The sequence below is a fragment of the Lates calcarifer genome, linkage group LG21 (genome assembly GCF_001640805.2).
Source record: "Lates calcarifer isolate ASB-BC8 linkage group LG21, TLL_Latcal_v3, whole genome shotgun sequence".
In the NCBI taxonomy this organism is placed as follows: domain Eukaryota; kingdom Metazoa; phylum Chordata; class Actinopteri; family Centropomidae; genus Lates; species Lates calcarifer.
In genome coordinates, this window is record NC_066853.1 from 19,755,718 (window position 1) to 19,775,653 (window position 19,936).

Here is a 19,936-nt window from a genome sequence, read left to right on the forward strand (position 1 = left end):
TTTTTCCATCCCCTCCTACTGTCAGTGGATATGAAGGGTGTTATATTGGATTGTACTTGATGTAGCTAGGTGTCCCTACAGTAATAAACCAGCAAGCCGGTAACAAATCTTGACTGCAAGGTTGACTCCAGATAAAGAAACTGGTAACTGGGGGATATTTGGATAGATTTTCCATTTTCCATTCAGCTGTTTACTCATAAATTACTGCAGAAAATAAATGACTTGAATATGTTGCATGCACATGGTTTTGTCAGTGAAAACACAAAAATTAAAAGGATTTCAGCGTGCAAATGATTCAATTTAATTCATTAAGGAATCTTGAAGAACTATATACAACTTTTAAGTGGCAACAGCCTGCTATTCCCCTTTGCGATTTTGATCATTTGGAAATAAAATGGCTTCTCTCTTATTTCATGTGGGTTTGCTTTTACATCTATACTCATACCTGTGAGGGATTATAAATATGTTAAAGGGACATTCTGTTAGTAAGAGGCTATACATTTTGCATACTGTTCTGTCAAGTTCAAGTTAGAAAAGGCTCCTTTCTTTTTTGCAGGAAAACAACATTCCAGACTGAGGCTAAATCCTGACAAATACCGCATGCTAAAAAAAAACCAAAAAAACTCTCTTTTGTTTGTTTGACTACTGAAGCCGACAGGCACTTGCTCTTGTCAGCTGTCACCTTCATCTGATAAAAGCAATGACCCTTGCAGATCCCTCTGATCCCTATCTTTCAGAGGGTGCAAAATCAGAAACACTCATTGTTGTTGAAAGTGCTGCACCTGCTGCATTTCAGGGAGCTCTAGAGCAATGCCATCGGTGATCGTTTTAGGTCTTAACACCATTGTCATGATAACATCAACAAAGGAGACAACAGCCATTTTATACTTCAACAAAGACCAAAAAGCAAATCGTTTCTGTTACCTTGTCCTTACTATGTTAGACTGTGGGTTTACAGTGCATTGCGTTATACTATATAAATTCTACATTCTGCTTAAATAAAGTCTTTTATGCAGTATGAGCAGCTGACATGAAAACAAACCAACAACAGAGGTAAAGATGAGGCTAAAGGAGGATGACATGCTTCAAGTGAACAGAAGGGAGACCTGGGGAAGGGCTGACAGGGGAGATACTGAGAAACTCGCCTAGCTGTATTTGATTTACCTATATTAGGTCATTGGGTTGGCACTGCACAGGAGACAATATGTGAGTCTTGGGTTTGTCTGCAGCCTCTAGACTGTGGTGTGAAAAATTAATTAGAATAACATACAGTAAGTAGGTGAGACGCTCGTGGGGGCTCAAGTAGACGGACATGATTAGCCATAGCCTGCAAGATTAATGAAGACCTTCACAGGGAGATTATATTGACTGAAGCTGATTAGGCTTGAGACCATTTATTCAGTGGAATATCATTACAGACAGAACAATCCATACATCATATGCAACCTCACCTCACCTCCTATCACAGCGGACTACTTACTAAAACCTAGTCTTTTTTCCTGATCCTTGGTGTACTGTGAAGACTGTATGAGTTGCTTCAACCTTGCCAGAGTAACGATGAAACCACTGTGATGCTGTATGATGTATGGTATTAAGGCTGTCACGCCTCTTAATAGGAAGTGCTGAAGTCTCTGTCCAACATGCACTGTTTTTACTGATATTCTTTTTTAAATTCAAAAGCCCTACTGGAGATATAACATAATCCTGCAGTAAAATGACACAAAATCACAGGTTGTGACATGTTTTCTGTAGCTAAAATACTAAGCAAATGACAACAAACTTTTCTGATTGGCTTGAGGCTATGTGGCACATGATAACAAGACTTTATTTCCAAAACTTTGGCGTCAGCACACAGGCTCATTGTATGTACTTGTGTACTTTGAAATGCCAAATTCAAAATCCCCGGGTACTGATTACAGTGTTGATCACTGTCCACACCAAAGAAGCTTGACTGCCAAGACTTGAATGCTGTGCCCAACTTCTCATGCTAACAGAAATCAACAATGGCTTTTTTTTTCTTTTTTATTTCATTTCCTGGGCTTAAGTTGTGAGTATAAGAGAGGTTGTCACAACTCAGATTCTTCTGCCAGTTGGATAAAGTCCATCACTCTCTGATGGGTCGACCAAAAATAGATCTCAAAGATCTTGCTTTCAGTACAGTTTAGCTCTACAAAGTTAATAATCTGCAGGATTGTGAATTGTGATTATTGTTTGATGCTTGCAGTGACAGGCATATGTCATTTAGGTTAGTGGAATGTTGGGACATTGGGGAATGCAGTTGACTTCTGTGGCTTAGAGGTGACTTTTAACAAAGCTCTATATTTTAATGTTTATTTTTCAAGGTATACAATCACAGCAATATATTCATTGCATGGTCCAGCCCTGTGTAGTGCATGCAAATACTCCATCCATTTCCCCATACGCAACCATATTTCTGGTGCATGACTCTTTTGCCCTTGGTGAAAATGACTTCATGCATCACTTATACAGCACTACACATCTATATTCCCTGCAACCACTTTTAATATTGAGATACCTCAGACTAAGCTGAGGTACAGCTGAATTACCATTCCACACTAACACTCCAAGCAACATGGTATTTCAATCAGAGGCACACTGAAGGGAAGAAAAAAGATGGCCCCAGACATCATGCCTGCCCAGCCCACTTTTAAGCATGAGAGAAATCTAATTGTACTGCCCTCTCTGCTTCTGCATGATTTAAATATCTATGGGATGAAAAAGGACTGGGCAGTGGAGACAGGTACAGAGGAAAATAAAATAGAACAGAGGAACTATTGTCTCCAAAGTGAGCATTTTCAGAATATTCAGAGAGAACAGTAGGTCAATAATCCATTACACAAGCCATCATGTCAAAAGTATCATAATAGACAAAGACCACATCACACCCCTGGGAATGGCTGCTCATGGCTCCTGCTGCTGATAATATTAAAAACCAGTTTGAAGTGCCGCACTCTTACTAAAATGTGACATGTTTCTGATAGTTGCGAGTGCTAAAAGCATGCTCAGCTCTCAGCACTGTTTTGACTAAAGTGGAAAACCACTACTTTTATAGACTTTCTTTGTTACCTACGGTCTATCATTAGTCAAGTAATTGTTGGGCAAAATTAAGTATCCCCCAAAATCACAATCCACAGACTTCACATGTATCACCAATTAAATACCCTGATGGTTTCAGAACTGCAGATGAAATGTGCAATACTAATTTGACTAATTTGATTTCACTCACTGATAAGGCAGTACTGAGCTGTTAATGTGTGGATAGATGATGACAGGAAATATAAGTTCCTTCAGAAGAGCTGATAAAAATCCAGAGAGTCACCCCTCTAAAACAGGCAAACAGGAATGAGTTCAGAAATTCTCTCAAGGCTGAAGAACAAAGAAAGCAAACAAAAATAAGACGTGTCATTGCTTGTTATAAGAAAACAATATACCTGAGGACAACACTGATGTATGGTGTGTAGCTCTTTTTGGGGTTTTTGTGTGATGCCCATAAAACTTCATTTGTCTACACTTTGTTATATCTGCTTGCTCTCTCATTCAACAAAAATACAAGACTTTATACAGGAAGTAATGCAGTATAAAAAAAATATAAAAAATGGAAAAATAGGTTAATGCAGTGTGGACAAGAAATACTGTGATCATCAGTGAGGGTGACCTTAGAGTGCATTCTCTGCATATGTCTATATCTATATCATGTGGATATGCTCTGTTTCCCATAAAATAAAAAAAGAAAATATTGCATCAGATTCATTTTATTTTTACTGAAGGTATCAAATGTTCAATGCAAACTGATTCGTTCCATTAACACTCACAACCACTATGCATGCAGTGGCCATGACAGACTCAATCACACAAACATGTTTGTGTGAAGAGAGAAACGATTCCTCTTTTTTATTTTATTTGTAATTACTCTATAAACTGAACCCCCATATATAACTGTGTAATCTTGGGCATGCCTAAACAGTATGATAATATGAAAACTGTGTGACTATAATTTATCCAATGAAAATAATTCTGTGACATCATCATTGCAGAAAGGTTATTGACTGGCAGTATGTGACTGTGCACCATATATGGTCTTATTTTAACATATTTGATTGAAAACATGAATAAAGTGTCCTTTCCTGTAATGTCATTAGGATACACTGTGTACAAAACAGGAGGCTGCTTTCACAAGCTTGTATTCAGTTTGTCATTTTTGTCAACATTTTAATTGGTCGTGTTCCAGAAAATCTACATTGTTACCGCTGATGGCTGAAATGGCAATTTTGGTTGAAACAAAAGTAGACATGAGTATGGAATGTAAAGATGGAAAAATCTATTTCTCAGTGAAGCCTTATGAGGCCTATGAGAAAGAGCCTACCCATTTTTCCAAAGGACAATTATTTTGCGAAGCAGTAAGACAACAGGAGTAGGTTGGCCTGAGATACGTATAATGAACAAGCAGAGCAAATTCTGCCAGCTGTATGCACACAAGGTACCAAGGAACCAAATCCTGAGATCAAAAATCAATGGACAGAATTGACTCAGCTCAAACAAATTAACTGCACAAGCCACTAAGTCCCTGTTTATAAACTTGATAAACCAGTTGAAATCTTGCTAAACAGAAAATCTTTTTTGTATAATAGCTTCTTTTCTAATGTAACGTTGAGTTCATTAAAAAAAGTAGCTGTAGCTCAAGCTACATGTTCCCATGTACCCGTCTGAAGTTATTTAAGAATGCTGAGGTTTTAGTTTCTGTTCAGTATCTCTAAAAAGTACATTTAGTTTGTGATGATACTCACAATAATATGAACAGCAGATGATTATTGTATGTGTTAAGGTTAGAAATACTGCCTGGGTAGAGTTGCAGCGAGGTTAATAATAGGGTGTTTTAATGAACCCCTGTTTTCTGTTAAATTCGACTTTGGAGCCAGGCACTGAACAACTGATGTTACCAGCTTTATCCAAACATCAATAATATATAGTCATGAAATACTGATAGTAACATTTACAGTACTGTGGGTCTATTCATCGTCGAGTTCCACAGTAGACCATGGTATACCAGAGTCTGTTGACTCTCCATCCATTTCTATACTTCTATGTTCATGATGTTTGTAACAACAACAGCAGGTACTGTAGCAGCCATGGCCTTTGCTGTTATCTCACTTAAAGCAGACAGACACCTATAACTGACGAGACATTTGGGCAGAAATTTCTTAAGTGCTTGAGTTGGTCTGAAAAGCTTTCAATAGTCATTGCACTTTCCAGTTTCACTGCAGCTGCAGATCTTGTTTCACTGTCTTTGTATCATTTTGAGTCATTCTTCAGTCTGATAAACTTGGACTGACTGAATATTTTTGCACATAAACCCTGAGAGGGTAGCAGCACAATAAGTGACAACCAGATAATGAAGGTGTCTTTAGTTTACCCATGAGGAATTTAATTTTACTCCATCATCCCACCTCGATCTGCTTCGAGAATTGCACAGGACCCAAGAGCTGAATTGTGACTACTGTAGTTTACTGAAGTGCACCAATATCCACCACACTCCCTTGTCCTCTGCTGTATCTCTGAGGCAGCAAGACCTGTTAAATGGGTATAAATCTAAGGTTGAAGGTTGAGCCAGATGATTGAGCCACAGTCTCACAGGTAAGGGTGACATAAGCGAGATATGTCACTACAGAATGATAAACAAGGCAGAGATTTTGTATTGTATTGTAAGCAGTAAATTGGTTCCTAGGGACAAAAGTGCATGCAAAGCAGAAACATTACAAAAAATGCTCCAAAAATCCAGAAATGAAAGAAATACAAAAACACATACAAATAGCACAAACACATGCAACGAGAATTACTACAATGGGAATTTCGGGGAGTGATTGGCTCGATTTGGTTAAGCAGCAACATTACACACTTTTTCCTGCCCATCAGACATTAGTGTACCTAACCTAACCCTTAATTAAGTTTGGATATTTGTTCAGGTAAGAAAGTGCCCATTTAGATTTCAAATACATAGCCACTTTATCCAATAATGTGTTTGGAAATTTACTCTGACATTTTCAGAGCTGTGAGGATTATTTTGTCGCAGGAGACAGGGTTCAGTGTTGATGTGCAATCATCAGAGCCCAGCAGAGCTGCTGAGTTCAGACTCCCGAGGACAGGAGGACAAACAGCAGCCTTCTTGGTGACAACAACAGCTTAGCTTGGCTCTGGTAAACAAACTTTTTCAAGGGAAAAAATCTGACTGATAGTGAGTGTACTGTAACTGTTATCTAATCTCTAACATATGTCAAAAAATAAAGCAAAATTGAATATACTGCACTGCCTATATTAATTATATATATATATATATATATATATATATATATATATATATATATAATTATATACAATTTTTGATGAAGAAAAAGTTATAAATTGCTACACGGACAATGGTTGAAATAAGTAGTGACCTGGTATAAGCCTATTTCCCAACTAGGACTGGGTACCAAACTTCAGTTCTTTTATGGCACTGACCGAAATGCTTCGATACTACCCAATATCGAAACATGCCTTGTTTTTCGGTGCCAAGTTTCAATACCAAGGAGTTAAGAGGGCTGCAGGAAAAATACTGACGTGGTTACACCCACAGACGTGGTTCACATGTATCTATGTTGTGAACCACAGTGTGTGTGTGTGTGTGGAAGTGGTTTAAAAATGCGACAGAGGTCAAAAGTGTGTCTCCATTTTAGCAAGACTGATTGAGATCATTGCTAAAGCCAGCAACACGGCCAATTTGATGAAGCATTTGAATGTGCACGGAATCAGTTTAAGAGCAGAAAGTTGCTCTGTGTTCAACTGCAGGAAGATTTAACGGTCCTTAGTATGCAGCAGTGAGCATTAGACACTGACTTGTCACTTGTTTCCAACAGTTCTTTAGCACTGAATTATTTGTTGTATATTTTTTTATGTTAGAAAACTGCTTTGAGTGGAAAAATGCCAAAGCTGAAAAATAAAACTCAAGATTTGTACAATAATATGTAATGTAATTTTCTTTGTTAGAATTGATTTTATAAAATTGGTATCGAAAAAAGTATCGTTCAGGAACCGGTATCGAAGTCAAGGTAGTCAGTATCAGTATCAGTATATTTGAATGATACCCATCCCTATTCCCAACACCTGTGCATGTGTGAATAAAAGCACAGACTTGTCTATCTTCTGGCATACATTTAGGAAAGAACACATATACAGTACCAAAATAGTCTATTATAATGTTGAAATGGCTTTTACATTGCTAGCCTTCATATAAGTTGTTAACAATATATCTAACTATAGAAACCTTGCACTGCCTTGGAACAAAGAAGTATTTCCCTGAAACCAGTGGTGGGCTGTCAAGGCTGGTCAGAGCTAGCAAACCATGCCTATAGCTACTAGCACAAGCTAAAACATGTTAGTATAGATTTAATATATGTTTTTTCAACCCACAGTGGCTGAAGGAGGAGTAAGAGTTCAGTCACTCTGTTGTAGAGGTTATCTGTGCGTCTCAGTCCCAACAATATGTCCTTTTCTATCGCCATGGAGGCTAATGCTGAGAGCCGACCCTGCACAGTCTCATTTCTCGCATAAATTTTAATTTGCTTCAGGACTGAGAATGTCTGCTCGACAGAAGCAGTTTTTTTTTTATTTGTCTACAAATAATCAGCAGTTTTGGTGAGTAAAATGCATTTTACCTATAATTCATTGTTTACAGTTTTTGTCATTTTATTAGTAAATATTGATGCTTCTGCTGGAGATGATGTGTATGGAGCAGCTGTGGCTGCAGTGTTTGGAGACCTGCTGAATTGTGTTAATTGGGTTTTTATAGCATTGCTTTAGTAATGGCATTCATTCTGGCTACATGACATGTCTGTCTGTGATTCAAACTTTTGTTACAATGCATTTCTGTATATTGTTGATGGTCTCTACAGCTGTGACATTATAATGACGGTGATTAAGAGGTGGGCTAATTCACGCAGGACACCAGTGAAGGCCTAGGTGTGAAATGCATGTCGCTGCCACTGCAGACTTGCTGTTGTGTTTATACTGCACTGTTGCATTTTGTACAGTGTGCCGTTATCCTGCTCTATGCAAGCACATATGATTACTACTTAATGATGCAAACTGCAACAATGTCCAACAAATTAGGTATCCAGTATGTGAATAAAAACACCCTTTTACACTGCTGTGAATGTAAAACACCATATGGACTAGGGTTGCAATAAATAACCTTCACTCAACTTCATAATGGTTTTTAATAGAGTTCACAACTATAGTGGAGCAAGCCTGGCACTTGGTATGTCAACAGCACAACATAGCAGGCAACAATAATGTGGCATGCAAAAATGTCACCTTTCAAAACTCTTTGATATTTATAGGATAGAGGGAGGTAGGACACACACACACACACACACACACACACACATATCTATCTATACCTATATACCTTCAAAAATGTCAACAATTTATGCAGAGTCTAACAGTCCCTAGAGACAAGGCTCAAAAGTTAAGAAACAGCTGTTTCCATTTAATAGTATGGTTTAACAAGCAGACAAGTGAGGTTAGAGTTGTGTGTTTGACTCCCAGAAACTAAGCTCAGAGAGAGCCACAGAGTGCACAAACTTTCCTCTGGTGGGTTGAAAGAACCATTAAAAGGGCAGAATCCATTAGACCGGCAAGCACATGCTCTAGACTTACCAAGGGAGACACTTGATCTGGAACTTAAAATTGTGCACTCACTGCTAATCGCACTAGTAAAGATATGCTACCAGAAAAACACTGCCATGTTGAGGTTTTGATTCCTACTGGGCCACTAAAGCAAGAGAGATACTTAAAAGGTGCTTTGGATAAGCATATATGTCTATTACATGGAGTATTTTTCTTTTAATTAAACAGGAATTTATCAGATGGTACTTGTTGGGCTAATCAACCCTGCTATTCAAATTATATGAAATAGTTAGGACTGTACAACTACAGCAGAAATGTGTCCTTATCACTGGCTGACATGTTTCCTGAATGTTCCTGTTGTTTACAGCCACCATAGACCTTTACTAAAAAGGTGTGGGAAAAGACTGTCAGTCTGTGAGACTCAAAACCAGAACAGAAATGCTCAATGAGGCATGGGATCCGCACCTTTTCTCAGATTTAAATGCAAAATTCATCATTTCAAAGATGTGGATTCATTTTCACTCGGAGTGTGAAAAGACACAAGCTCCCTCTTACATCTATAAATGACGATTCCACCAGCTGTGTCACATTTACTACTACCATGTCATTGCAGTAGATTTCAGTGCGCACTATACCATTTCTTCTCACATCAGTGCTTAAAAAGATTATTCTGTACAACTATTCATACTATTATCTACTATTATCTCTGAGCTGTACCTTTTAAATTTCTTACCTGAAAGGCCACTGATGATAGACAAGAGGAGAAATGGTTTCCATGGTGACCCCATACTTGTTGAAGAGGGTCCCTTCTACAAGAATGTTAGCAGGTCTGCTTCTTCATTAAAGCTGTGCCTACAAACAGAGAAGAAAACATCAGTTGTGGGAGGATGCACAGTACCTCTGGTTATCGCATACACCCCCACTCCACTATTTTATATAAAACAATACCAAAGGTTACACTTGTGATTTCATTGCGCACTCTGGTTTGTGTTACCTCTGCAGTAATTAATTGTAATATAATTAATTGGTTAATTTCTATATATTTAACACAGGTAATACTGATTCTATATTATGTTGTTAGTTATATATCCTCCACACACCCTCTAACTGCAGTCTATCAAAGGTCTTAAAAGTTCCCTAAATACTACATTACTGCTGAAGTTCTTGTGCTGAGAAAAATGTTTCATGGAATCAATCAGATTATAACTGGCAACAACAGCAGTAACTAGGCTCTGAAATGGGTTGTCACTCATTTGTCACCAACTGTCACTTAATTCCAATGTATTTGTATATTTTATACACACAAGTATTCAGTGTTTGCATAACTGATTTGCAGAGAGTTTGTTCTTGACAAAAACACACACACACACACACACGGTTTCTCATTTTCAGTTTTAGTGTCAAACTGACACAAGCATACTCCAAATACACAGTGTGAATAGATGGTGAATATTCTCATGCTCCTATCTTACAGATAGGATTATTAAACCATCATCCAGTTTTTAAAAGTTTATAGTTAGTTTAACCCACAAAAGAGTTTAAGTATTGTTACTGTTGATATGTTTGCCTGCATTTAAATAAAGCTTGCACAAGTAGAATACAAGTTAAACTTCTTTCCTCCTCCATGCAAGGACCTTCACTGGGACGGAATAACACACAGGAGGTTCACCCATGCCCACCAGATCCCACCTGCCTCCATGCACACACCCTGACAACTGTAGGAGCTGCTTATGCAGAAGAATGTTATCTCTTACAGATGCAATACTGTACGCTGACGAACACAGCTGACTTATCCACTGACCCCTTCCAAGAACCCATATATAATAATCCCAATATCTTCTCTGAAAAAGCCAAACTAGGTTGTCCATTGTGTTTAGACTTTCTGTGCTTCTGGTTCAACAGTAATGAAAATGTGAACATAAATGCTACACTGCAGTTAATCCTAACAAAATGCACATCATCCTAAAGTTGGGGTTTTCATCATATTTTACTACTGTAATCTTCAAGAGCACCATTATAAATTCAGCAAAAGAATATGACCACAGTGGACACTGTTATTCAGTAGAAAATAGAGTATAAAACACTGAACCTCTGCTTATGGGAGCAATTCTATAGCAAACAATGCTAATGGGATATGTTGCTGATGGTGTGTGTAGGCCTATATAAAGAGAGTGAGGTTTGCTGACCTTGGTATTTTCCCTCAGTGCCATTCATCTCCACACAAAAGCAGTATTTCTCTATTTATCTGATATTTTCAGACTCAGTGTTTGAATGTATACTCCCTCTCCTTGTTTCTCTCTATCTTCTCCTTTCTTATCTCACTAACAGGGTCTCTCATCTTCATTTAAGTTGTCTGTGTCATTTAGATCATTACTGCAGTGGCAAAGACAGCACTGAGGGTTGAGGGAAGCATGTCCAGATCCAGCAGGAGTCGTCTCACATTCATCATTTATGCCTCCTTGTCTTTGCCTCACCTCATTTGCTCCCTATCCTCCCAGAATGCACCAGCAGTAGTACTGGTGGGTTAAACAATTAGTGACTTAGCAATTAGCCTATCTGTTATTTAGAGACAGGGAGAAAGAAACACAGAAAGAAATAAAGAGAGAGAAAGAAAGTGAGATAAACAAACACAATTATCCATTTTCTTCCTTGTAATGTAAACTGCTTTTGCTGTCTTTTTGCTGCTTGTTTGCCATATGTCATCTGCTACTCTTTGCTGTAAGTTTAAGTCTCTTCTCTACAGCTGGCAATGAATTAAAAAAAACAAAAAAAAAATGGGGACTGACACTTAATGTTCCTGCTTCTTGGTTTTCACTCTTTGCTCACTGATACAAGGCATTAAATAGCTGAAGGCTGACTGTCTAGACAACTTTCTGCAGATGCTGTTTAAAACTGCTCTCCTCCTTGAAAACAGTTCTCACCCTCCGTCGCCTCACTATAACCTTCATGCATCTCACTTACATAAAACATAAAAATAGAACATACCATAACAGTTTGGTAGAACATGAGTAGAGGCCTGTTGCACTAAGACACACAAATTACCTCAGGAAAGGAACCTTCTCTGTCCCTTCTTTCAGCACTTCACTTGATTCTTGGCTGCACAGATCAGCTTGTTGTCATATCAAACCTCTAGGTAAGGGCTGGACTGGACAACTTCCACATTAGCCCCCAGTTGGTAACTAGAGTCAGAGGCATGTCTCTTCCTACAGGAATCCATCAGCAGATTATGTGTTATTATCTCTGGCCCGGAGTGTGTTTTCGTAGAAGACAAACTTCTTCCAAGATGCTGCTCATACCAAACATAGAGAGTTGTCATATAATTCCTTTACCTTTTAAGTGTGACTCTAATCTGAAAATAATGCAGGAAAAAAATTCAAAAGGAAGAAGCATATGATGAAAATTGTTGTTGATTGCATATGATAGCTATATTGGAAAACCTGTCATAGCAAAATGGACAAAGAGACAGGTGCAGTTTTAACACTCATATGAAGTTAAATCATGAATTTCTACATGAAAGGTTAATCATAGATAAGAGCACACATGGGTCTAAAATAAATAAAACAGGGCCTTTCGAAGAATACAATCTTGTCGAATTTTTAGATTTGTTCAATTTAGTCCCAGTCCTCTTCAGTATTCAGTTCAGTTCTCAGGCAAACACATCCTCACACAGCTGATTAACAATTTACTCAGTTACACTGCTTAGCTGACCGTTGTATAGTTTGACGTTTTGTCTTACAAAAAGTGGCACCAGGTTAAAATGTTTTATTTATTTTTTAGGAAGAAGAGGAGGAAAGAATAAGCACTGGGTAAGTATTAGTATCAGCAGATACTCGTCGTGGCATTGGTATTGAAAAGTGAATTGAAAGTGATAGGAAATAATCTCTTATAATTAAAAGGCAAGTGTGCTGCAACTGCACATAACCTGTAAAAATATTAGTCAACTTTACAGTAAATGTGAACACAATGACAAAAAGTTCAGAGAATATTATCAGGAAAATAGTTACCTGTGTATTATAGTAACTGGGTTTCAGGATATGAATATCTCTTGTCTACTGTCAAGTATTTATCATTCTGAGAGAACATGGGTCCCTTGTGTGTATCAAATTAAGTGGGTCTGCACTCAGACAACCTAAAGTTCACCCCACTTGACTGTTCAATGTCTGACAGAACTCTGCCAGACATGTCATTTGTGAACTAGCTTTCACTTTCCAGTCAACCATACACTGTATGTGGGAAAAGAAATTGGTAGAATCGTTTTCAACTCACACGAGACAAACCTAAATAAAGTGTGTGCTGGAGGCTTTAGAACAAAATGGCATGAAAAAAACAAGTGGGCTCAGTTATGAGACATTCAATCCAATGAAACATGAAATTAATGAAAGCAGGGAAATGACAAGCTAAGTATAAATATAACAACAGGCAACCAATTGAACAGATAAAATTACGCAAGCTTAAGTTACAGGAATCCGTCCAGCCAGGGCATCATTTACCAGAGAAATACGTTCTTTCATGTTTATTTCCCTGAAAGAAGAATCTCCTCTGCAACTTGTTCCTGCAACTTTTCCAGTTGTGTGCTATTATGGAGCTGTGGAGGTGATCGCAGCCCAGCCAGATTATTATTAATGACGTAATGTGCAGGGTGCAACAAGGATGTGATGCCTCATCCTTGTTCTCATTGTTGTCATTGCTGGTTTTCCTGACTGAGGTTCGACAAAGCCAAGTAACAAACATTGCCTGATTATATTCCCACATTCTCATCAAACACTTGCAGCTTATTACAGGGCCATGTATGTCTTTGACAGTCTTGTAAAAACTCTATGAATGATCTGTTCACTTACATTGCTGTGTGATTCTGATGTAGGCACTGCTGTAGTATACAGTGTATGTACCAGCACTGACATATGTGTATTACTGGGGAAATTTATAAAATTTATCACTGATTATTTAACAACTATGTTTTTTCTCTATTCACACATAAATACAAAGATGTCATGGATCTAATCTTTTTTTTTATTTTTTAACAAAGGCATCAGCGCAACAAAGGCTGAGTCATAAAGCCAAGTGGAGGCCACAATGACAACTGTAATACCTAGATATACCCAGTTGCTGATTGTAATTATCATTTTCACACTCTCTCATCTAACCTTGTCACCAGTTCCCATTGGCTTACATCTTGTGCATCAAGGAAGGTAAGTCTATTGAAGGATGAGGCTGGAAATTTAATCACTCCCATTCTAGTAGATTTCATGTTACTGACAGCACACACACAGTGTCTACCAAGTAGACAAAGAATGATCAAAAGAATTCATTTGTGCAATAAAATTTTACTACTTAATGAATTTTTTTTTTTTTCTCTATATATTTTTAATCTTGACTGATCTTGTTACATTTCTTGCATTTAATATGAATGGCACACTGTGTAATCTACTTTTCTTAATTTTCAGATTTGATTAAATTTATGTGAAATACATGGAATAAGTAAAATGGTTACATGGAGTTAGGTTTTGGTTCTTCTTCTTCCAGTTACTAAATGCAAGGGCTTACACTAAACATGTGATTTGTGCTAATGACAATAATAAGTAGCGGAGGCAGTGGTGATTACAGTAGTGGTAATAATAGTCACAGCATAGTTCAACATGCATAGTACCAATAGCAAAAGCACAAAGAATGGTTGGCAGTGGGAAACATCTGCCTTCTCGTCAGTAATGATTTGAATAAACATCCTAAAAATGTGTAAGAGGCAATGAGTGAATGACACTTCACTGCTCTCAGTGGTACTCTATGCTGCGCTTACTAACTGATCTGTAGAAATTGTGACATGAGCACTTGAAGACATGGGCATAAATAAGAAATATCTTATATGTTGATATGAATATCAGACTGTGCTGATCTTAAACATTTTATCGCAGTAAATAATTGGAACGGTAAATTTCAGAAGACAGAAAAGCCTATGTTCTAGATGGAAAGAGACCAGGAATTAATCAGGCACAGACGCACCTCAAGCCAGAGTAGTGGGCTGCAGCAGTGTAGACACAGTACCAGGGTTCACTTCAAGAGCCACCCGCAAGCATATCTTCCATTTGAGCTACTTCAAGCTTCATTTTACAGTGACACTTGGATCTGGACAGTACTCTGAGTCTCTCTGTCCGCTTTCTCACTGACACAGGAAATTGTACATTTCATCATGTACAAACAAGAGTTGGAGTGGACTTTCATTTTACTTTACATTTTACTAGAGTTAATCTGCCAACTCTAGACCTATTTCTAATTGTATAACTCTATCCATGGCCATTGTGTGAACCAAAGCAACAACATTTTAGAGTATGAAGGACACAAGGTTCTGGTAGTCTTTGTTATATACAATCTGCTTTCTAATAGAGACCTCAATCTCATAGAAAAAAGATGAATTTGTTCAACCTTGAATCAAGAACAATGCCAACATTTTAAGACAATTTTATGTCTGGGTAAGTTTCAAAAGCAGTCAACTTGTGCAACTAAATTATCTTTTTTTAGATGTCCTATCAATTTATGTATTTCTCAGAAAAAAAAACAGAATATGCATTTTAACAAAATAAAATTGTGGTAGGTTTTTAGAATGTGTGGTTAAAGAAGGCATTGCTTTTTTGTATTTCAGCCTATACAAGCTACTAAGCTCTTCAGAATGAGTCTTGTTACACACACTGGATGGTTTTAATCCAAGTGCAAGAGGGTGAGGTTAAAACATGATAATACTGGGATTACTCTCACCACAGTTTCACGCCTTTGACCAAAACAAGACCTTTGTTAATAGGACATCTTCTCCAGATTAGCCTTTTGCTAAATCATGTTTAAGCCATAGCAAACCCTTAAAAACAACTAATACGAGGGGCCAGGTGCAGGAGGGGATAATGGTGAATATTTGAATGGGTTTTTGATTGGACTTTAATCATTTCCTGGTCCATGGATTGGCAGGGAAAATATGGTCGAAGTAAACCATGTAGGTGAGTAACTTCCACTGAGTTCTACCCTCCCTCAGCAAACACCACTGAGTATGCCCTTGAGCAAGGCACTTTACCTCCATTTGTTCCAGCAGACCTATATAGTGGCCAGCAGTAAAATGTAAACTGAGAATCTGCCAAGTAACTGTGAGGATAGCAACAAAAGAACAGCTGAAAAAGAGCATTTGTATTGGATAAAAAAGGGTTAAAAATAGAATTAAAGCTATGGCATTCAACTTTTTGCTTTGAGGCAGGCAGTGTATCGTTTGTTCCACTATCCACCCCCTCGGTTGGTCAAGTTCCCACTCCTTCACTTGTCACTCATCTTGATGAGCTGTCTACTTAGAAATGGGATGTAGCCTGAGGGTGAGGTAAACAGCATCTATAAAGCCATCAAAGGTGTTATAGAGGCAGGTGGCGACTGCAACCAACGCAGCCAATCTGCACGCAATGTCAATGTTCATCTTGTTTTAGAATGTGTCTTGTCTGCTGCACATTTACACATTCTGCTCTGTTGTGTCTTTTAGATTTTTACCATTGTTCTCTGGCCAATATACCATCCTTAAGTGTGCCCATACCAGAAACAGCCCCCAGAAAATGTAATGCTACCAAACACACTACTTCCAAAATCCATGCAGGGAAACATGTGTATGGGCATATTTAAACATTGAGCTTTACTGAGCAACTGATTTTAATATTTTAGACAACATGGAAAAAAAATATATTAAAAAAAAGAAGTGGTACAAAGAGGTAATTCTGATTCTGATTCTGGCGAAATGCTATTAAACAACAGAAAAGTTTCAAAAAGTAAAAAACTTGAAATTGTAATACTTGAAATTGTCAAAGCAATTTGTTTTAAGTGTTACTTTTAGAACATACACTCATTTGTTTTCCTGCTGTCTTTGATATGGTGCTGATATTCATAATGAAATGCATCTACTCCCCATTTACACAACACACAACAAACAACAACTATATTTTGGAGGAGTAGATAACCCAAAGGACACAAGATACAAATAATACCAGCTAAAAATACTAGCTCTGTTGGAATGGGTCATTCACCAACCACAGCAAATGTAGTATAAATGTGCATGACTGAATTTGTGTTTGGATTATAACAGACTGTTGATGAAGCAGCAATCACCTGGATTTCATTTACTGACCACCTCCCAAACATGTTCTTCAGTTAAATACTCTGAATATGAATAGCCTGTCTGTAACTGAAAAGCAGGAAGTCAGACTATAGTGATGATGTAATCTATAGACAAATCCTGCAGCTGCTACGTAGACAGTGAATAATGACATAACTCCTGGGACAGTATGATGGTGATTTTACTGGGACATGGGGACATTTTCTGAATCACAGCTGAAAGTCCTACATTCAAATAAAACTCATTTGGATGTGATATTTAAAACAAAAATCCTCTGAGTCCACAGCGTTGTTCATTAATTCAGTCTCACTGGATCGGCTCTAAAAAGGTCACCTGATGACATCATGATTCAGGTCTTGATGCTCAGATTTATGGCTTAGGGAGGCACTGTGTCTGCAGATGATGAATTTGCCATTCAAAAATAATCTGAATAATGACAGTTCTGTTTAGAAAAGAATTTCACCCTCAAGAATGTTTTTTGTTGACATAGATTGGGAAGCATTCTTTATAAGAGGTATTAAATGGTTGCTTTTCAGCTATCATTTTCACCCTATTCAGTCTCACTATTCAGTCTGACATTGATGGAGAAAGATATAACGGCATCCTTCAAGTCTAACGAGCAACATGAGTGCTCCTGATCAGTGTGTTATTGTCTTTGATGAGGTTTATAGGCATACAAGCAATGTATGGAACAATAGTGGCTATCAGCATTGCCAAAAGAGTTGTTGTCTTCCCATTTGAAGTTTCATAGTTATTCATAACAATTGAGTGTGAAGACAGACTGTACCCCCTCTAACTATTTTCAATCCAACTCCAGGGAAGGTGTCTAGTTAAAGAGGGTCACTGATGGTTATCCGAATGGATAATGAAAATCTAATTGGGGTAAACAGTTAATTATTAATTATTTGGTCTTTAAAAAAATATGCAGTGTAGTGAGCATCAGCATTAGTGCTATGTCTTAAAGCCTCAGTGAACTGCTATCAATTGGTAAATTCATGTATCTGCTCACTTTTGATGCTTAACTGTCCATTCAGCTGGAAAGGATGTCTAGAAGTTTGTCAAATCATGCCCCAAAGCTTCTAGAATTGGAATGAAATTGCAAGCTGAATGATTGCTGCTGTTGTCTATAACAGAGACAATTAAGGCTTTTTTTCTTCTTTTTTTTTTGATAGCTTCACAATAAGTCATCACAAAAAGTGCACTGCAAAACGTCAGCCCTGCAAAATGTTACTCACGCACCCTCAGACTATTTAGTGTGTACTAGGACAGATTCACCACTATCTCCCACACAGAACAGAGGAGACAACTTTGTTCTGCCCACGCTTCACTGGTACACATTCAGAGAATGGCTAGTGAAGATTTAAAAGAATAAAAATAAAAGAAATGAAATGTGATTGTCACACAATACAGGAGGTATTCCTGGAGATGAGTGCATATTTTCAAACTCTGGCCTCATACCTGACATTCAGCTGAATGTTACAGTTGAGGCAAACGATGTGTGAATGCTCAGAAACACTTTCCTATTCATTATTTGAGCACTTTATCCGTCTCTATCTCCTTTGTCACAAGCAACATCCCAGAAACTACTGACCCGATTTTGACAAAACTTGGCTGAGTGATGTGTCTTATTCTTAAGAACCAGCATTTCACAAAATTACAATGATTTGCCTGAGGGGCCCCACAGCAAATAAGGGATATCATAGCTCTAGTTTTGTTTGACATACCATCATGAATTTTTGTAAAGATGCAATTCATCCTGAGAAATGTCCCTCACACTGACATAACCAATTGGTTTCTCCAAATTTTAGAGACAAAGTGGGTATTACCATTATGGCTCAGTGACAACATTTTTATTTTATTTATTTATTTACGTTAGATCAGAATTTAAGTTAATTTAGTCTCAGCCTTTGGCACAGAATTGTTTACATTAAAAATAAAAAGTAAAATGCCATTGTACCATTCAATCTGAGGTTAAGGTGAATTAATTACATAACAGACAGTAAAAGAATTAAGCTCCTATAATCACACCCTCCTGTTACCATCAATAGAATTTTTTTTATTTTTTTAAAGGTATATAATTAATACACTATGATGAAGCTGTGTAGATAAAATGTTTCTGTACAGTGTCCTACCCTGACTTCAGTGGGTCTCCCCACTCATAATTATCTTCTCGATACGTTTTGTTCAATCTTTCCTGCACCTAGCATAGCTGTCACAGGTCTTTTGCTGCCTCTTTTCACCCCTCAATGGTTTTAATTGTCCTGATGACCTCAATCAAAAGACAATTACCAAAAGGAAGAGCAGCACAGGCAATTATAGTCTTCACCACAAGATAGAGCCCACCTGAATGAAGCTAGTACCTTTCAGAGTGGTAAAATTACATGTGCAACCTGTGATGGCTGTCGTGATGAAGAAGTGAGCATGAAGTATGTGCCTGAAATACGTATGTGTCCTTAAAAAAGAGTGAATATGAGAAGACACTGACACTTCAAAGCTCTGTGAGCAAGGTGCTATGGTTTGAAGTGGCATACCTACATGAGGGTATGAGGAGGAATTCAGGGCAAGCTGAGATGAATTCAGAAAATAGGTTAAGAGGGACTGTAAGCAGACATTTTTTACTTTAATATTATTATAAATAAGTAACAAAGAAATTTCCTAAGAAATCTGGAACTTGCTTGCAGTCTGATGATTATTGATTGTTCGGATTGTGATTGCAGTAAAAACGAGGCATATTCCATCTATATGGTCATAAAATGCATTGCCTGACATTGTTAAAATCCATCATTGTTTCAAGAATCAATGCAGGAAAGCACACTGAGGCTGGTGAAATGACAGTCATTTCCTGGACTAAGGGAGGGGTGAGCCACAAAAGTGTTTATCATCTCTGCAGCTGTTGTTGGGGATCATGGGAAGGGCAAACTGTTATTTTGTGTATTTATGAAGACATGGACAAATCCATGTCACAAAGAAATGCAAAAGTAAATGCTGGAAAATATATGAGACAGTGCAAAGTTAATGTGGTATCAAAATCATGATACATCATAATATATCATTGTAATACAAATCAAACATTTGAGTCAATGTATACAACAACAATACAATCAAGCCACATCCCTGTTCAGATAG

General features: G+C 37.6%; 1 protein-coding gene across 1 annotated transcript in view; it reads right to left on the reverse strand.

Annotated features, from left to right (window-relative positions):
* cntn5 (contactin 5) overlaps nt 1–19,936 on the reverse strand; it is a 93,433-nt gene that overhangs the window by 58,014 nt on the left and 15,483 nt on the right. Inside the window, exon 3 of the mRNA XM_018665597.2 lies at nt 9,416–9,534. Within this exon, the coding sequence (XP_018521113.1) occupies nt 9,416–9,470 (55 nt within the window). The 5' untranslated portion in view covers nt 9,471–9,534. The remainder of the gene's footprint in view (nt 1–9,415; nt 9,535–19,936) is intronic.